At 37.9% G+C, this 15,508-nt stretch overlaps 1 protein-coding gene across 6 annotated transcripts in view; it reads right to left on the reverse strand.

The window, feature by feature from the left end:
- Positions 1-15,508, reverse strand: part of Ptpn4 (protein tyrosine phosphatase non-receptor type 4) — a 186,849-nt gene that overhangs the window by 134,408 nt on the left and 36,933 nt on the right. For all 6 annotated transcript variants that reach the window (XM_041649236.1, XM_041649235.1, XM_041649240.1 and 3 more), the window contains exon 2: positions 13,360-13,514. In XM_041649236.1, coding sequence (XP_041505170.1) covers positions 13,360-13,497 — 138 coding nt within the window. In that variant the 5' untranslated portion in view covers positions 13,498-13,514. The remainder of the gene's footprint in view (positions 1-13,359; positions 13,515-15,508) is intronic.

The raw sequence follows: 15,508 nt of genomic DNA on the forward strand, positions 1-15,508 counted from the left end.
TAAAACTTTAAATTTTGACATCAGTATATGTTTAACTATTGTCTGATATCTAGATATCAAATAACACAAGACCAGATCTAAGTAAGTATCCTAGAATTTTTGCGCAACTAAGTAGACTTTTCACACAAAGTATAACTGATTAAGAAAAACCTAAGTTGTCTCACAATTACTACAAGTAATATTATAATCTAGGCATGGTGGTGATGCCAGTACTCCTATCACTCAAGAGGCAGAGGCAAGACTGTATCCTAGTTGTCTTTCTTTTGGCCACAATAAAACACCCTGACCAAAGCAACTTAAGGGAGAAAGGACTTATTTTAGCTTACAATTCCTGGTTATAGTCCATCCTTGTGGGGAAGGCAAGACAGCAAGAACTTGAAGCATCTAGTCATATTATACCCACAATCATGAGTCAGTCAGTCTCTCTCTCTCTCTCTCTCTCTCTCTCTCTCTCTCTCTCTCTCTCTCCCCAACCCCCTTCTTGTTCAGTCCAGGGCCTAGGTCCTGAAATAGTGTCACTCACATTCTAGACAAGTTTTCCCACTTCAATTAACTCAATTAAGAAAGCCCATCACAAACATAACTACAAATCAACTTAATCTAGACAATCTCAAAACCATCTTCAGATGATCCTAGATTGTATTAAGTTCAAAGTTAAAAGTAACCATCACAGATCACCACAAATTCAATGCCAGTCTGGTATAAAGTGAGTTCCATGAGAGTCAAGGCTATACTCTAAGACCGTGTCTCAAAAGAAAATGAAATAAACAAAAAAATTATACAATAATAAAAATAAGTGACATTGGAACTAGAAAGTAGCTTAGTGATTAAGAACAGTTGTTACTCTTACAGAGGATCTGGGCTCAGTTCCTAGCATTCACATGGTGACTAACAACCATCCCTAACTCTACTTACAGGGTATTCAATGAACACTTCTGAACTCCACAGGCAACACGCATAAGTTTGGAAAATATACATACATAACAAAATACTCATATACATGAAATAAAATTTAAAAATCTAAAAACAGTTTTAGGTGACATATAAAATACGTAATAGTATGGTGGTGGTACTGCTTAGTGACATAATTCTTGCTTAGCATAAATGAAACAGTTTGATACCTGGTACTATAAAAAGAAAAATCATAATGAATCTAAGATATAAGCTTATGTGGTTCTAAAATTAAGTTATTCAATGTAAAGTGTCTATCTACTTCTAGATCTCTATTTACATATGGGAATTTTTTTAAGTTGCAAAAAGAAGCAGTCAAAAGTTATCAGCTGATGTTTATCATAAATAAAAAGGAAATGCTTGCACACTGAGAAAAAATGTCATAATACTATTACTAACGCTTCATGTATAGCAGCTGTTGCCTTATTTTATGAAAATTAAGTAAATTAATATGTTAAAATTTAGGGGATGGGAAAGATAGCTCTACAGTTAAGAGCACTGACTGCTCTTCTAGAGGACTTGCATTGGTTCCCAGTACCCACACTGCAGCTCATAACCATATGGTCTTAGAGGATCCAATGCCCTCTTTTAGCCTCAAAAGGCACCAGATTTGCATATGGTACAGAAATATAAACGCAGATAAAAACACTCACATAAAATAAAATTTTGAATTATATGTAGACTTCAAAAGAATAATGAAAAACAAAGTAAGAAAACAGTACAAAGAACAATATTTAAAAGGACAGTATAATACTATAACAAATTGCCAATGAGGAGGAAAAAAAGAGTTACAAGGTAAGAACTCTGCATGGATATATTTGTTTGTGTGTGTGTGTATTTGTGTGTGAGAGAACAAATATTTTTAAAGTAATATATGTACGTACAACGCATATAAATATACAAAACAAATTCCAGCATTGTTTCAACATTTGGAAGTGAACTATATCAAGAGCAGCTGATCTTCCCCAATAAGGCACTTTTCATTTATAGGGGGATTAGCTAGAGAATATATGTTGGACGAATTACATTTACTAGAAAGAAAAGCTAACTTTAGAATACTGAGTCTTGGTCCTCTAATCAGTTTTTGTTTTCTGTGGGTGATACAAAAGAATTCTTTGCATTCAAGTAAATTCTTTGCATTGTTATTTTTAGAATGTTCTTATCTTCATTTAAAAAGCTGAAGCTATATTGGGGTTGGCAGGAGGGAGGAGAGTGGCATCCGCTAACAAGAATAGAGTCCTTCCTTTACACTTGGCCACTGGGCTGCTACCCCCATACAAACACATCACTACTAAGCCACAGCCTTTCTTTTCTTGTTCATCCCCAATATCTCAAATTAAAGAAGTCATACTTTTCAAAGTCCCACAGTCTTTACAAATTCAAACACACCAAAATTTCAGTCTTTAAAATATCCAATCTCTTTTAAAAGAAGTTCAAGTCTTTCATCTGTGGGTTCCTTTAAAAATCAATATTAAATTACATACTTTCTTCAAGAGTGAAGAACCAGGGCACTGTCACAATCTGAACCAAGCAAAACCAAATGCCAACATTATAAATAACTCAATGTCCAATAATCTGAGATTCACTCACAATCTTCTGAACTCCTGCAAAGGTCTTCGGTCACTTCTCCAGTTCTGCCCTCTGCACACAGTTTGTCTTCTAAGCTCCAGTTGGCTCCACTCCACTGCTGCTGCTGTTGGTTGGTGGTCATGCCATGGTACTGGCAACTCCAAAACTGTGGTCTTCTGCTGCAACTGTGTAGGGATAAGTCCCGCCCCTTAGGGGGCGTGTTCGCCTCGGGCTAATGTTGGCCTATAAATTTGGCAAGCGTGCTCCCAGCCGTCCCTTCTTCTGCTTTTCCTGGTCTCCTCGGGAATGGTGGTTCTGTAAGTCTATTTCGCCATTAAAGCTGTCTATATAGTTTTACAATCTGTCTGCATTCATTTACGCCGTTACACAACTGGGCTGCACTTTAACAAATAGCCTTTCATAGGCTCTCTTCATGGTGTTAGGCCTCAACTTTTTTGCATGACCCCTTCAGTCCTGGGCCTTCAACTGCCTTCACTAATGGACCCTCCTTTGTGAGATTTTTCTCACAAAGCCAAATCTCATCTGCTCTCCATGACCCCTTCACACCTTCAAAACCAGTACCACCTGGGTTAACTCTTAAACATTGCCAGCATGAACTACAACTTTGGCCACCTGTGGAACATAGCTTCTCTGTGCTCTCAGGAAACACTTGGCAGATTTCACCTCAGTTAAGTCAGTTTCTTCTTAATCACTGCTAATTTCTTAGCTCCAGCCAGCCAGCATCAATTGTCCCATAATACAGAGGTTTCACTTCTGTAGTTCTGATATCTTGTTAATCTTCAGCCCCAGCTAACCAGAACCACAGGATCTTAAATCAAAATAGCAAATGGCCCTGATAGAGTCTTTAAACTTTAAACTTCCCTCTGAAATTTCACAAGCCAGGCATCTATCCTCTACACTGCCCTCAACATTCTTATCCTCCAAGTTCCCACAGAACATGCCACAGAGCTCTTAACACTCTTCTAGTCCAAACTTCCAAAGTCCTTCTAAAAACCTCCCCAAAACTTGGTCAAGTCTGTCACAGCAATACCCCCTCTGTGCAAGTACCAACTTGTCTTAGGGTTTCTATTGCTGCAACAAAACACCATAACCAAAAGGCAAGTTGGAGAGGAAAGGGTTTGTTTGTTTGCACTGCTGTTCATCACTGAAAGAAATCAGGACAGGAACTCAAGGCAGGATCCCGGAGTCAGGAGCTGATGGAAGGGAGTTGCTTACTGGCTTGCTTCCCCTGGCTTTCTCAGCCTGCTTTCTTACAAACCCAGAACCACCAGCCCAGGGACAGCAACACTTACAATGGGCTGGGCCCTTCCCCACTCATCACTAATTGAGAAAATGCCTTACAGCTGGATCTCATGAAGGCATTTCCTCAACTGAGGCTCCTTCCTCTCTGATGACTCTACCCTGTGTCAAGCTGACACAAAAAAAACAGCCAGTACATCCTACCCTGGGATACAACTGCTGCAGGTAGTATAAAAAAATAGGGTAAGTTGATAGCCATTCCTTACATCTCCTAGGAGCTCCACCCAAGCGGGGCTATGACAGTCACTGCCACAACTTCTGAAATCTCATGAAAGTAAGCTGTTATAATTTCAGTCTACAGCTTCCACAGAAATCAAAGGAGCTGTCATTACTTTAAATGGTTTGGCCAAGCTGTTGACAGCTCCTGCTAAACGATATACCCAATGACAACTCCAGGAGACTTCACATCTGTTACCACAGTTTTGAATGTCCCACAACCATCCCAGAGGACTTCTCTTTATCTGCTGCATAATCTAGTTGCCAACAGTATAGAAAAGATTTGGCTGGGCCATGAAGTCACCACTTCAGATATACCCACTCTGGTCAGAAGGAGAATCTCTCCAACCCATGGCAACTAGCAACAGTATACCTGCAAGCTGCATGACAGTGTAGAAACTGCAGACAGCAGAAAGAGGAATGCAAAATTGTGGGCCTGTTCCCCCCTTTCCTATATATGCAGCCTACCTCTTATTCTCATTGGGTCATATGGAGACCTCCATCCTAGCATTGCCAACTGCACTTTAGCATAGGCCCTGATAAAGCCTCACTCAGATGAATTTATACTTATCATGTTTTCTACTGCAGGCAGAAAACACTAAATTGGCTGCAGTAAGAGCAACTAACACAGATTCAATGCAATGCCCATCAAAATCCCAGCAAAATTCTTCATTGACCTCAAAAGAACAATACTCAACTTCATATGGAAAAGCAAAAAACCCAGGACAGCCAAAACAATCCTGTACAATAAAAGAACTTCCGGAGACATCACAATCCCTGACTTCAAATTCTACTACAGAGCTGCAGTACTGAAAACAGCCTAATATTGGCATAAGAACAGACAGGAGGACCAATGGAACTGAACAGAAGACCCAGATATCAATCTTCGAACACCTGATTTTTGACAAAGAAGCAAAATATATCAAATGGAAAAAAGAAAGCATATTTAACAAGTGGTGCTGGCACAGCAGGATTTCAACATGTAGAAGAATGAAAATAGACCCATACCTATCACCATGCACAAACACAAGTCCAAATGGATCAAAGACCACAACATAAAGCCAACCACACTGAACCTTATAGAACAGAAAGTGGGAAATACAGTTGAATGCATTGGCACAGGGAACCACTTCCTAAATATAACCCCAGCAGCACAGACACTGAAACAATAAATGGGACCTCCTGAAAATGAGAAGCTTCTGTAAAGCAAAGGACACAGTCAACAAGACAAAACGACAGCCTACAGAATGGGAAAAGATCTTCGCTAACCCCACATCAGACAGAGGACTGATCTCCAAAATATACAAAGAACTCAAGAAATTGGTCACCCAAAGAACACATAATCCAATAAAAAAAAAAAAGTATAGACCTAAACAGAGAACTCTCAACAGAGGAATTTAAAATGGCTGAAAGACATTTAAGGAAATGCTCAACATCCTTAGTCATCAGAGAAATACAAATCAAAACAGCTCTGAGATTCCATCTTACACTTGTAAGAATGGTCAAAATCAAAAACATTGATGACAACTTATGCTGGAGAGGTTGTGGGGAAGATGGAACACTTCTGCATTGCTGGTGGGAATGCAAGCTGGTACATCAGTGTGGCGATTTCTCAGAAAATTAGGAAATAACCTTCCTCAAGACCCAGTAATACCACTTTTTGGTATATATCCAAAGGATGCTCAATCGGGCCACAAGGACAAGTGCTCAACTATGTTCATAGCAGCATTGTTTGTCATAACCAGAACCTGTAAACAACCTAAATGCCCCTCAACTGAAGGATGGATAAGGAAAATGTGGTACATTTACACAATGGAGTACTTACTACAAAGCAGAAAAAAATAATGGCATCTTGAATTTTGCAGGAAAATAGATGGAGCTAGAAAACATTATTTTGAGTGAGGTAACCAAAACCCAGAAAGACAATTATCACATGTACTCACCCATAGGTGGTTTTTAAACATAAAGCAAAGACAACCAGCCTACAAACCATAATCACAGAGAACTTAAACAACAATGAGGACACTAAGACTTACATAGATCTAATCTACATAGAAAGTAGAAAAAGACAAGATCTCCTGAGTAAATTGGGAGCATGGGGACCTTGGGAGAGGATTGAAGGGGGGAGAGGAGAGGCAGGGAGGAAAGCAGAGAAAAATGTAAAGTTCAATAAAAATCAATAAAAAAAAAAGTTTAAATAAATAAAAAAAAATGGGCAGCTAACACCAGGGCTGCTATTACAGAAAATGCCTAGCAGCCAGAGGGCAGCTGAAGTGCTGCATTGAGCTGCCCAGAGCAAAGAGTTGCTAGAAAAGCTGCAAGATTTGCCAAAAGAAGCTGTGAAAGCTGTTTAACACTACCTGCTGAGAGCTGCCATTACCTAAGAGATCAGAGCTGTGAATCCTAAGAAATGAGCACCGCTGACACTCAAAGTTCAGAGCTATAACCAGGTCCCGGTGACAGATTCTGTATTAAACATGGTGGACTGAAGAATGATCTCTTGCCTCCACATGCATATATACACAAATGTACACACACATGCATATATATGCATACCCACTCATAGACACAAAGACTACAGAGTAAGTCACAAGGTACTGCACTTAAACAATGAAGTTTTTCAAACAAAATGTGACTATAGTAGAGAAACAAAGAATATAGGATAAAATACTTATGAAATGTTTTAAGATGGTGGCTTCATAAACAAAACAACACAAAAAATGTTAACTAATTCAGTGTTAACAACTTATCTGCCACGGAAAGATGTTTTTCTAACAAAAGCTAAACCTAGATCAACTAAGGTTAAGTTGTATCTGAAATCCTGTAAATGACTGCTTTAAGTCGAAATCAAAAATACCGAATTCATCAATGGTCCAGATGCTCAGGGTTCCATCTTTGAAAATCAAGTATCATTTCACTCCCTTGATCAGTGTATTTCAGACCATTTTGATTTTACAAGATATGTGTATATATCAGTGAGACAGAAGTTACTTCACTCAATTATCTATCTTGATCAAATGAAGACGGTATCTGTGAACACATGAATAAATTAAATGTTTCAAGTAAAAATTCATTATCATAAAGTGACATAATCTTATATTTTAAAACGATCAAGACTTTGATTTTTGGCTAGACAGAATAGCTGGTATTGAAATATTGTCCTGCCACAAATACCTACAAAAGCTAGATATATGTTTGGGGTCTGTAATATGTCTCTGTGTGTTTGTGGTTTATTTTTTTTTAAAGACACAACAGACAACCTATGATCCTTGGAGAAAAAAGAAACAGATGAACCAAGTTCTACATTGACTTTGTTCTCATGGGTATTTTCTAAACAATGGTATAAGAAAATACTGACCAAAAAGAGAGTAACAAGCACTCTTGGCTAGGATGATAATATGAAAAGTATAATTGGGGCTATTAAAGTAGTTGAATTGTGTAGGTTATTAGACAAGAAAGAGTCAAAGAAGAAAAAGCCACAAATATCTACTTAACAATTCTGCAGTGTCCTCATCTGTGTTCTAGAAGAAGAGAGTTGGAAGCTGCACGATTCTCAGAAGACAGAGGACTACAGATTCAATCAGAGGCAAGAGATTTTGATGTAAATCTGAGGCACAAGTTGAGAACCCAAACAGCCTATGCTCAGAGTAAGAATAAAGTTGGAATAGACCCAAAGAAAGTAGATGGGCATGACTGAGGATTGTGGTGTAGTCTCAAAGAAGCTTACATTATCACATAAAAATAAATAAAAGATAGATAGATAGATAGATAGATAGATAGATAGATAGATAGACAGACAGACAGATGGAGCCGGGAAGATGATCAGAGAGTAAAGTACTTGCTACACAAGCATAAGAACCTGAGTCTGAATCCCTAGCAACCACATCAAGGATTGGTATTATGGCATGCCCCTGTAATCCTCATACTGGAGTAGGGAAAGGAGGTAAGCAGATCCCAGAGGCTTGCTGTCAGCCAGGTTAGACTGAAATACCAAGTTCTAATCCAGTGAAAGACTTTATTTCAAAAGTAAATAAAATATAATAGAGAACTACAGATAAAAAATATACAAAGTTGAACACTGGCCTCTATATGCACATGCATAGGCAAGCACAATCACCCATACAGCCCCCATCACACACACACACTCTCTCTCTCACACAAACACACACACACACACACACACACACACACACACAAATACAAGTTATGGTGTACTCCTATATTCACAGCATAAAGGAGTCTTGAAGGAGGAAGGACTATAATTACTTCAAGACCATTCTGAGCTATATAGTCAGTACCAAACCAACTAGCACTACATAACATGACTGTCTGAAAAAGGAGAAGAAAAAGAAGGGAAGGGAAGGGGAAGGAGAAAGGGGAGAGGAACGGGAAGGGAAGGGAAGAGAGAAAAGAGAGAGAGAGAGAAAGGACGGAAGGACGGAGAAAGGGAGGGAAGGAGCAAGGGAGGGAAGGAGGGAGGGAGGGAGAAAGGGAGGGAGGGAGGGAGGGAGGGAGGGAGGGGAAAAAGAAAAAAATAAAAGGAAAAAAAGTTCAATTTCTCATATATTCAAAAACTCACCAATATATCATGTAACTCTAAGTTATATCATGTCAATTCCAAAATTCACCCATTTATCACGTGTTTTTACACTAAAATCACCATTTCTTTTTATTTATTTATTTATTTTATTTATTTATTAAAGATTTCTGTCTCTTTCCTGCCACTGCCTCCCATATGCCTCCCCCTCCCCCAATCAACTCCCCCTCTCTCATCAGCCTGAAGAGCAGACCGGGTTCCCTGCCTTGTGGGAAGTCCAAGGACCTCCCACCTCCTTCCAGGTCTAGTAAGGTGAGCATCCAAACTGCCTAGGCTCCTATAAAGCCAGTACGTGCAGTAGGATCAAAACCCAGTGCCATTGTTCTTGACTTCTCAGCAGTCCTCATTGTCTGCTCTATGTTCAGCGAGTCCGGTTTTATCCCATGCTTTTTCAGACCCAGTCCAGCTGGCCTTGGTGAGTTCCCGAAAGAACATCCCCATTGTCTCAGTGTGTGGATGCACCCCTCGCAGTCCTGAGTTCCTTGCTCGTGCTCTCTCTCCTTCTGTTCCTGAATTGGACCTTGGGGTTGTAGTCCAGTGCTCCAATGTGGGACTCTGTCTCTGTCTCCTTTCATCGCCTGATGAAGGTTAATATCCAGGAGGATGACTATATGTCTTTCTTTGGGTTCTCCTTCTTATTTAGCTTCTCTGGGATCACGAATTATAGGCTCAATGTCCTTTATTTATGGCTAGAAACCAAATATGAGTGAGTACATCCCATGTTCCTCTTTTTGGGTCTGGCTTACCTCACTCAGGATAGTGTTTTCTATTTCCGTCCATTTGTATGCAAAATTCAAGAAGTCATTGTTTTTTACTGATGAGTAGTACTCTAATATGTATATTTTCCATACTTTCTTCATCCATTCTTCCACCGAAGGGCATCTAGGTTGTTTCCAGGTTCTGGCTATTACAAACAATGCTGCTATGAACATAGTTGAGCATATACTTTTGTTGTATGATAGGGCATCTCTTGGGTATATTCCCAAGAGTGATATTGCTGGGTCCAGGAGTAGGTTGATCCTGAATTTCCTGAGAAACAGCCACACTGCTTTCCAAAGTGGTTGCACAAGTTTGCATTCCCACCAGCAATGGATGAGTGTACCCCTTTCTCCACAACCTCTCCAGCAAAGGCTATCCTTGGTGTTTTTTATTTTAGCCATTCTGACAGGTGTGAGATGGTATCTTAAAGTTGTCTTGATTTGCATTTCCCTGATCGCTAAGGAAGTTGAGCATGACCTTAAGTGTCTTTTGGCCATTTGAACTTCTTCTGTTGAGAATTTTCTGTTCAGCTCAGTGCCCCATTTTATAATTGGGCTGATTAGCCTTTTAGAGTCTAGTTTCTTGAGTTCTTTATATATTTTGGAGATCAGACCTTTGTCAGTTGCGGGGTTGGTGAAGATCTTCTCCCAGTCAGTGGGTTGCCTTTCTGTCTTAGTGACAGTGTCCTTTGCTTTACAGAAGCTTCTCAGTCTCAGGAGGTCCCATTTATTCAATGATGCCCTTAATGTCTGTGTAAAATGACCATTTCTATTTTAACGCCTGATTTTACATTTTTGTGGGGGAGGGCTGAGATGGGGTTTGGCTGTCCTGGAACTTGCTCTGTACACCAGGCTGACCTTGAACTTACAGAGATTCACCTTGCCTCTGCCTCACAAGAACTGGGATTAAAGGCATTCACCACCACACCCACCTTGATTTTAAACTTTTAAAAGTTTTGTATTCAATAAATTTCTCAAGGAAGACACTCACAGTCAAAAATCAATTTGAGAGAGACTAAACAAAAATGTTTTCTTAAATAAGCTGATGAACCAGCCTGACTCCATTTTAGGCTAAAAGCCTTCTGAGATCTCCTGCATGCTCACACACACAAAAAAAACTTTTTAAGGGAATTCATGTAGTAAGTTGAGAAGAGCAAGAGTTATCACTTAATAAATTCTATTTAATATTTAATAAATTAAGTGTTGTAAAAAATGCACACAGGGTGCGGGGGGGAGAATTTTGTCTCTGTAAATAACCTAATAGAAAGAAATTCCCAAGTTTCTCTTTAAAAAATATGGCTAACCAGGCTGGTGATAGAGACCTGTAAAACCATTGTAGTAGTCTGAATATAATTGGCCCTTATAAGCTCGTAGGGAGTAACACTAAGAGGAGGTATGACTTTGTCAGTGTAGTTGTGGCCTTGTTGGAGGAAGTGTCACTGTGGGGGTGGGCTTTGATGTATTATTTGTTTAAGCTATGATCAGTTTGACAAACAGTTCACTTCCTGTTGCTTAGAGATCAAGATGTAGGACTCTCAGCTCCTTCAGCAGCACCAAGTCAGCCTGCACATCACCATGTCCTCGCAGGATGATAATGGACGAAACCTCTGAACTGTAAGCCAGCCACCCAAATTAAATGTTTTTTCTTTGTAAGAGTTGTCATGTCTCTTCACAGCAATAAAAATCTTAAGACAACTACCAACTCAGGAAGTAGAGGCAGGAAGGCTGACAAGTTCAAGGCTTGGGTGAACTACAGAGCAAGCAAGTTCAAGGCCAACCCAGCACAACTTTGTGAAAGTGTACCCCAAATGAAGAATAGAAACAGTCTGAGAACAGAGTCCATTGGCAGAATGTTTGAACTGCATGTTCAATCCACAACAAAACATAAATAAACAAATATGAAAATACGATTGTAGTATAGTTCTAAGTAAATAGTCCCTGTAATTTAAAAAAATTCTTATATTAACTTAAAATAACTTATTAAATTTATACCTCCAAAATAATCTTCATGAGTCCATAACAGGCAAAAAATTTTTTGTCAATTGTCTGATACATAATTTATATTAATCAAAAATTTTTTATGAAGGGAAATTCTCTTTACTTTTTATTTCTGCTTTGAAACCTACTCTTCATCTATTAATAGTAGAAAACAAGAAACTTAAAATTTAAAATTTGAGAAAGCATGAGGTTAAATAATCTCATAAGTAATGAGATTTTTGCTGTTTTGCAACTTGTTTTCAAATGTGAAATGGAATTTAGGATTTTTTGAAAGGCAAATTAGTGATCCTGCTAAATACTAAGTAATACACGGAAAATTTAAGCTTAAAAAACTAGTAAACAGGACTGAAAAGATGATACAGTGGACAAAGGCACTTGCCTTGCAAGCCTAATAATCTGGGTTTGACCCCAAAAACCCATGCTAAAGTGATAGAAAAAAAAAACTGTCTTCTGTATTCTGTTGAGATAAAATGGCACCATTCCCCAGGGGGCAGCTGGGTCCCAGGAGGAGCTGCTGCAGGTAAGAAACAGAGACAGATAGGCATGCCATTCAGAGTGAGCTTGGATATAGTTTCTTCAGTTAAAAGGGGCAGAGGGAGGGGGAAAGAAACAGAGAGAAGAGGAGGGGGTGAGAGGAAGAGACAGCAGAAGTTACCTCTTCCAGAGAGGGATGGAAAGACAGAGATCACAGGCTGGGGGAGGCAAGATAAGCACTTCTCTAGGCAGAAGGGGAGGGGTTGGAAGAGGGCGGGGCTGTTCTCTTAAAGGGACAGTGTACCCAAGTGACAAACTAGGCCAGATCATAACAATCTGACCTCCACATTCATACTGTGGCAGATATGTTCCCCTTAACCCCCATACACATTATACATGAACACAAGTAAAATAAAGGTTGTTTTTATTTGGTAAATATAAATATTTTAAATCACAGATTTCAAAGTATAGAGAGGTACAATACATCAGAAAACAGATCCCTTGTCATTGCCAAGACTTTGCTAGGAACAAGGACTATTTGTTAAATAATATCATATATAGAACACTAAATTACACAATAGGATTGTATAAATTTAGAAGACTCTCAAGATGTAAATACTTATTGGTGTGTCTACCACTTTTCAGGGAGTTAAAAAAGAAAAGAGAAAGTAAATGTTAACATCAGTTCAGTCTGGACAAAGGGAGCTATGTATTCAGTACGCTCTTCTTCCATTCCATTCCAACTACAGATTTGAAGCTTTTAAAATAAAAAAAAAGGTATATGTATCCTTGGACATATTACTAAGACATGAATTAGAACTTAAGAGCCCATAGTGGAAATAATCCGAACACAAAGAAAAAAAATAGAAGAACTAAACAGAAATAGGAAAATGAATACACTATGGTATGCTCATACAAAGACTCTCAAGCAACAATGAAAATTAATAAACTAATACGAACATACCACATAGGTGAAACTCAAGTAACAATGAACAACTGAAGCTAGATATTAATAACAAGAAGAAATACTTGTTGGACAAATGCTTTTCAAACAATACTTATGTAATATCGGTCTTATTAGTTATACTTGTTTAACAAAAGTTGTATTCATAGACAGTACAAACAAGATTTTAGTGAAACATATTAGGAAGGTATTTAAGAAATTATATTCAGATACCCTCGTGCACATTATAAAATCACCCACATACTACTGATTTGTTCATGAACTAGGATGCTATGCTGTTTTTGAACAATCAGTGTGCAGAACTTTTTGAAAGATCTAGTCTGAATGAGCAGGTGTACCAGACAAAAACTTGTATAAGACTTTCTTAAATAAAAATGTTCAAACTTACTATAACTTAATGGTTTTAGTTTTCAAATAAATCTAAATTCAGACTAATATCCAGAGCTAGTGGTGGTGATGATGATGACACTAAGGCAAGAAGGAGGAGAAAATAAAGTAAAATAAATACTCACGTTAACTCTGAAAGCCTGCACAGTGTTATCCAGAAGAAGAATGTTGCAAACCACCTCTGTATGCTGTCTGTCTCGGGCCAACTCTGATGCTCGGACATTGTAGGTTCTGCCAGAAGGCAATCGGAAACGTGCGGTCATTACTGTCCACACAAGATCTAGGTTTAAAAAACAAAAATCAATAAATAAAACAAATTGTGGGAGATACAGTATAGCTTAAAAAATAAAGTTAATATACATTTTAAGACATTCACAGAAAACAATTATAAGTTGTCCATACAAGATATAGGTTTAAAAGACAATAAACACTAAATAAAAGGAATAGTGAAAGATATGGTATAGCTTTAAAATAAAGTTAATATGGATTTTAAATTAAAACACTGACAGCAAACAATTACAAGTTTAGAAATTGTTTTCTTAATCAAGATTAAGAAAATTAGGACACACACACACACACACACACACATATATATAGATTTCATAGGTAAAAATTTCAGAAAGTCATATTCCAATCCAAAATATATACACTTAAAGGGTAGAGAAATATGAGCTCAACAGTGGGATGTTACTAGCTAATGTGCTTTCTAAAAATATTATAGAAGGACAACAAGGGAGAAGATTGTTTCATTCCAGTCATTATTTTTTTCTTTTATTTAAAAAAAAACTATAGAATAACAATAGTGAAGGTTGTTCTATTTCAATTTCAACCAATGACTCCAACTTTTTTTTTTTTAATGGGAAAGGGAGATGTCAGGGTCTTACTATATACCCAGGTTGGCCTGGAACTCCAGCCTCCACATTACAAACTGCTGGAATTGCAGGCATGTGAGACGTGCCTACTCTCTGGGATTTTTCAATTTTTACATAGGTAGAGTAAAAAAAATATATCCCCTATAAAAGAACAAGCGCCATATTGTTGTCAATAACAGCTATTAAAAGACAATAAAATTGTACTTTCAAAGTTCTGAAATTTATTCAGAACACTGGGTTCTATGCGCAAAAAAACTAACATTCATATTAGACAGAAAAAAAAAAAACAAAAACAAAGCATTCCATGACTCAAAAGATTCAAAATCCATACGATTTCCACCTTAAAGACATTCCAATATAGGAAATTGAGCAAGGAAAAACAGACATTTGGAATGATAGTACTGTTGTCGTTATTGTTGTTATTATTATGGAGATTTCTCTATACAGTCATGGCTATTCTGGAACTCTCTCTGTAGACCAGGCTGGCCTTACAATCAGATATCTATCTGCCTCTTTGAAACACAAAACAAAATATACTTAATGATCTGAAATTATACAAAATATGTTCTCTGAAAACAGGAGACCTAAACTACAAATTAACAATAGAAAAATCTCCAAACCGGGCGGTGGTGGCGCACGCCTTTAATCCCAGCACTCGGGAGGCAGAGGCCAGCCTGGTCTACAAGAGCTAGTTCCAGGACAGGAACCAAAAGCTACAGAGAAATCCTGTCTCAAAAAAAATCAAAAAAAAAAAATCTCCAAACACAAAGAAAGTAAATAGCATACTTCTAAGTACACATGGACTAACAAAGAAATATTAAGGGAACCCAAAAGATACAGAGAAATAAGCAGAACAGAAACTACAATAGATCAAAATTTGTGGGTTACAAATATAGCACCACTAATAAGGGAAATTTATAAAACTGTATGTATATAACAAAAAAATTAGACATGCCTTAAATCAATAATCTAATCTCCTTAAGAACTTGGACAGAGAAAAGCCTAAGGAAACCACAGCAAACAGGGGAATAAAATGAAAGAGAACAATTTTTAAAGACTCCTATACAGCCATCCAAAATAAAATCAACAGGACCCAAAGTAGATTCTTTGAAAAGATCAATGAACCAAGATTAACAAAAAAAAAAAAAAAAAAAAAACAAAGAGAGAGAGAGAGAGAAATAAAATGGAGGCCACCAACCTGAACCTTGTAGACATCAAAATAATACTGAAAACAATTTACACATAAGTGCAATAATTTGACATATATAGTGGTTCTAGTCTTCAAAAGGTATAAAATATCAGAGTTTAATTAATCAATAAGGGACCATTGAAATAGCGCTGCAGCTATTGTTTTTTTTCTCTGCCTCCCGAGTGCTGGGATTAAAGGCGTGCGCCACCGCCG

This window comes from Microtus oregoni, unplaced genomic scaffold (assembly GCF_018167655.1).
Source record: "Microtus oregoni isolate MIOR12 unplaced genomic scaffold, Mior012 000003F_ref0000135, whole genome shotgun sequence".
Classification (NCBI taxonomy): domain Eukaryota; kingdom Metazoa; phylum Chordata; class Mammalia; order Rodentia; family Cricetidae; genus Microtus; species Microtus oregoni.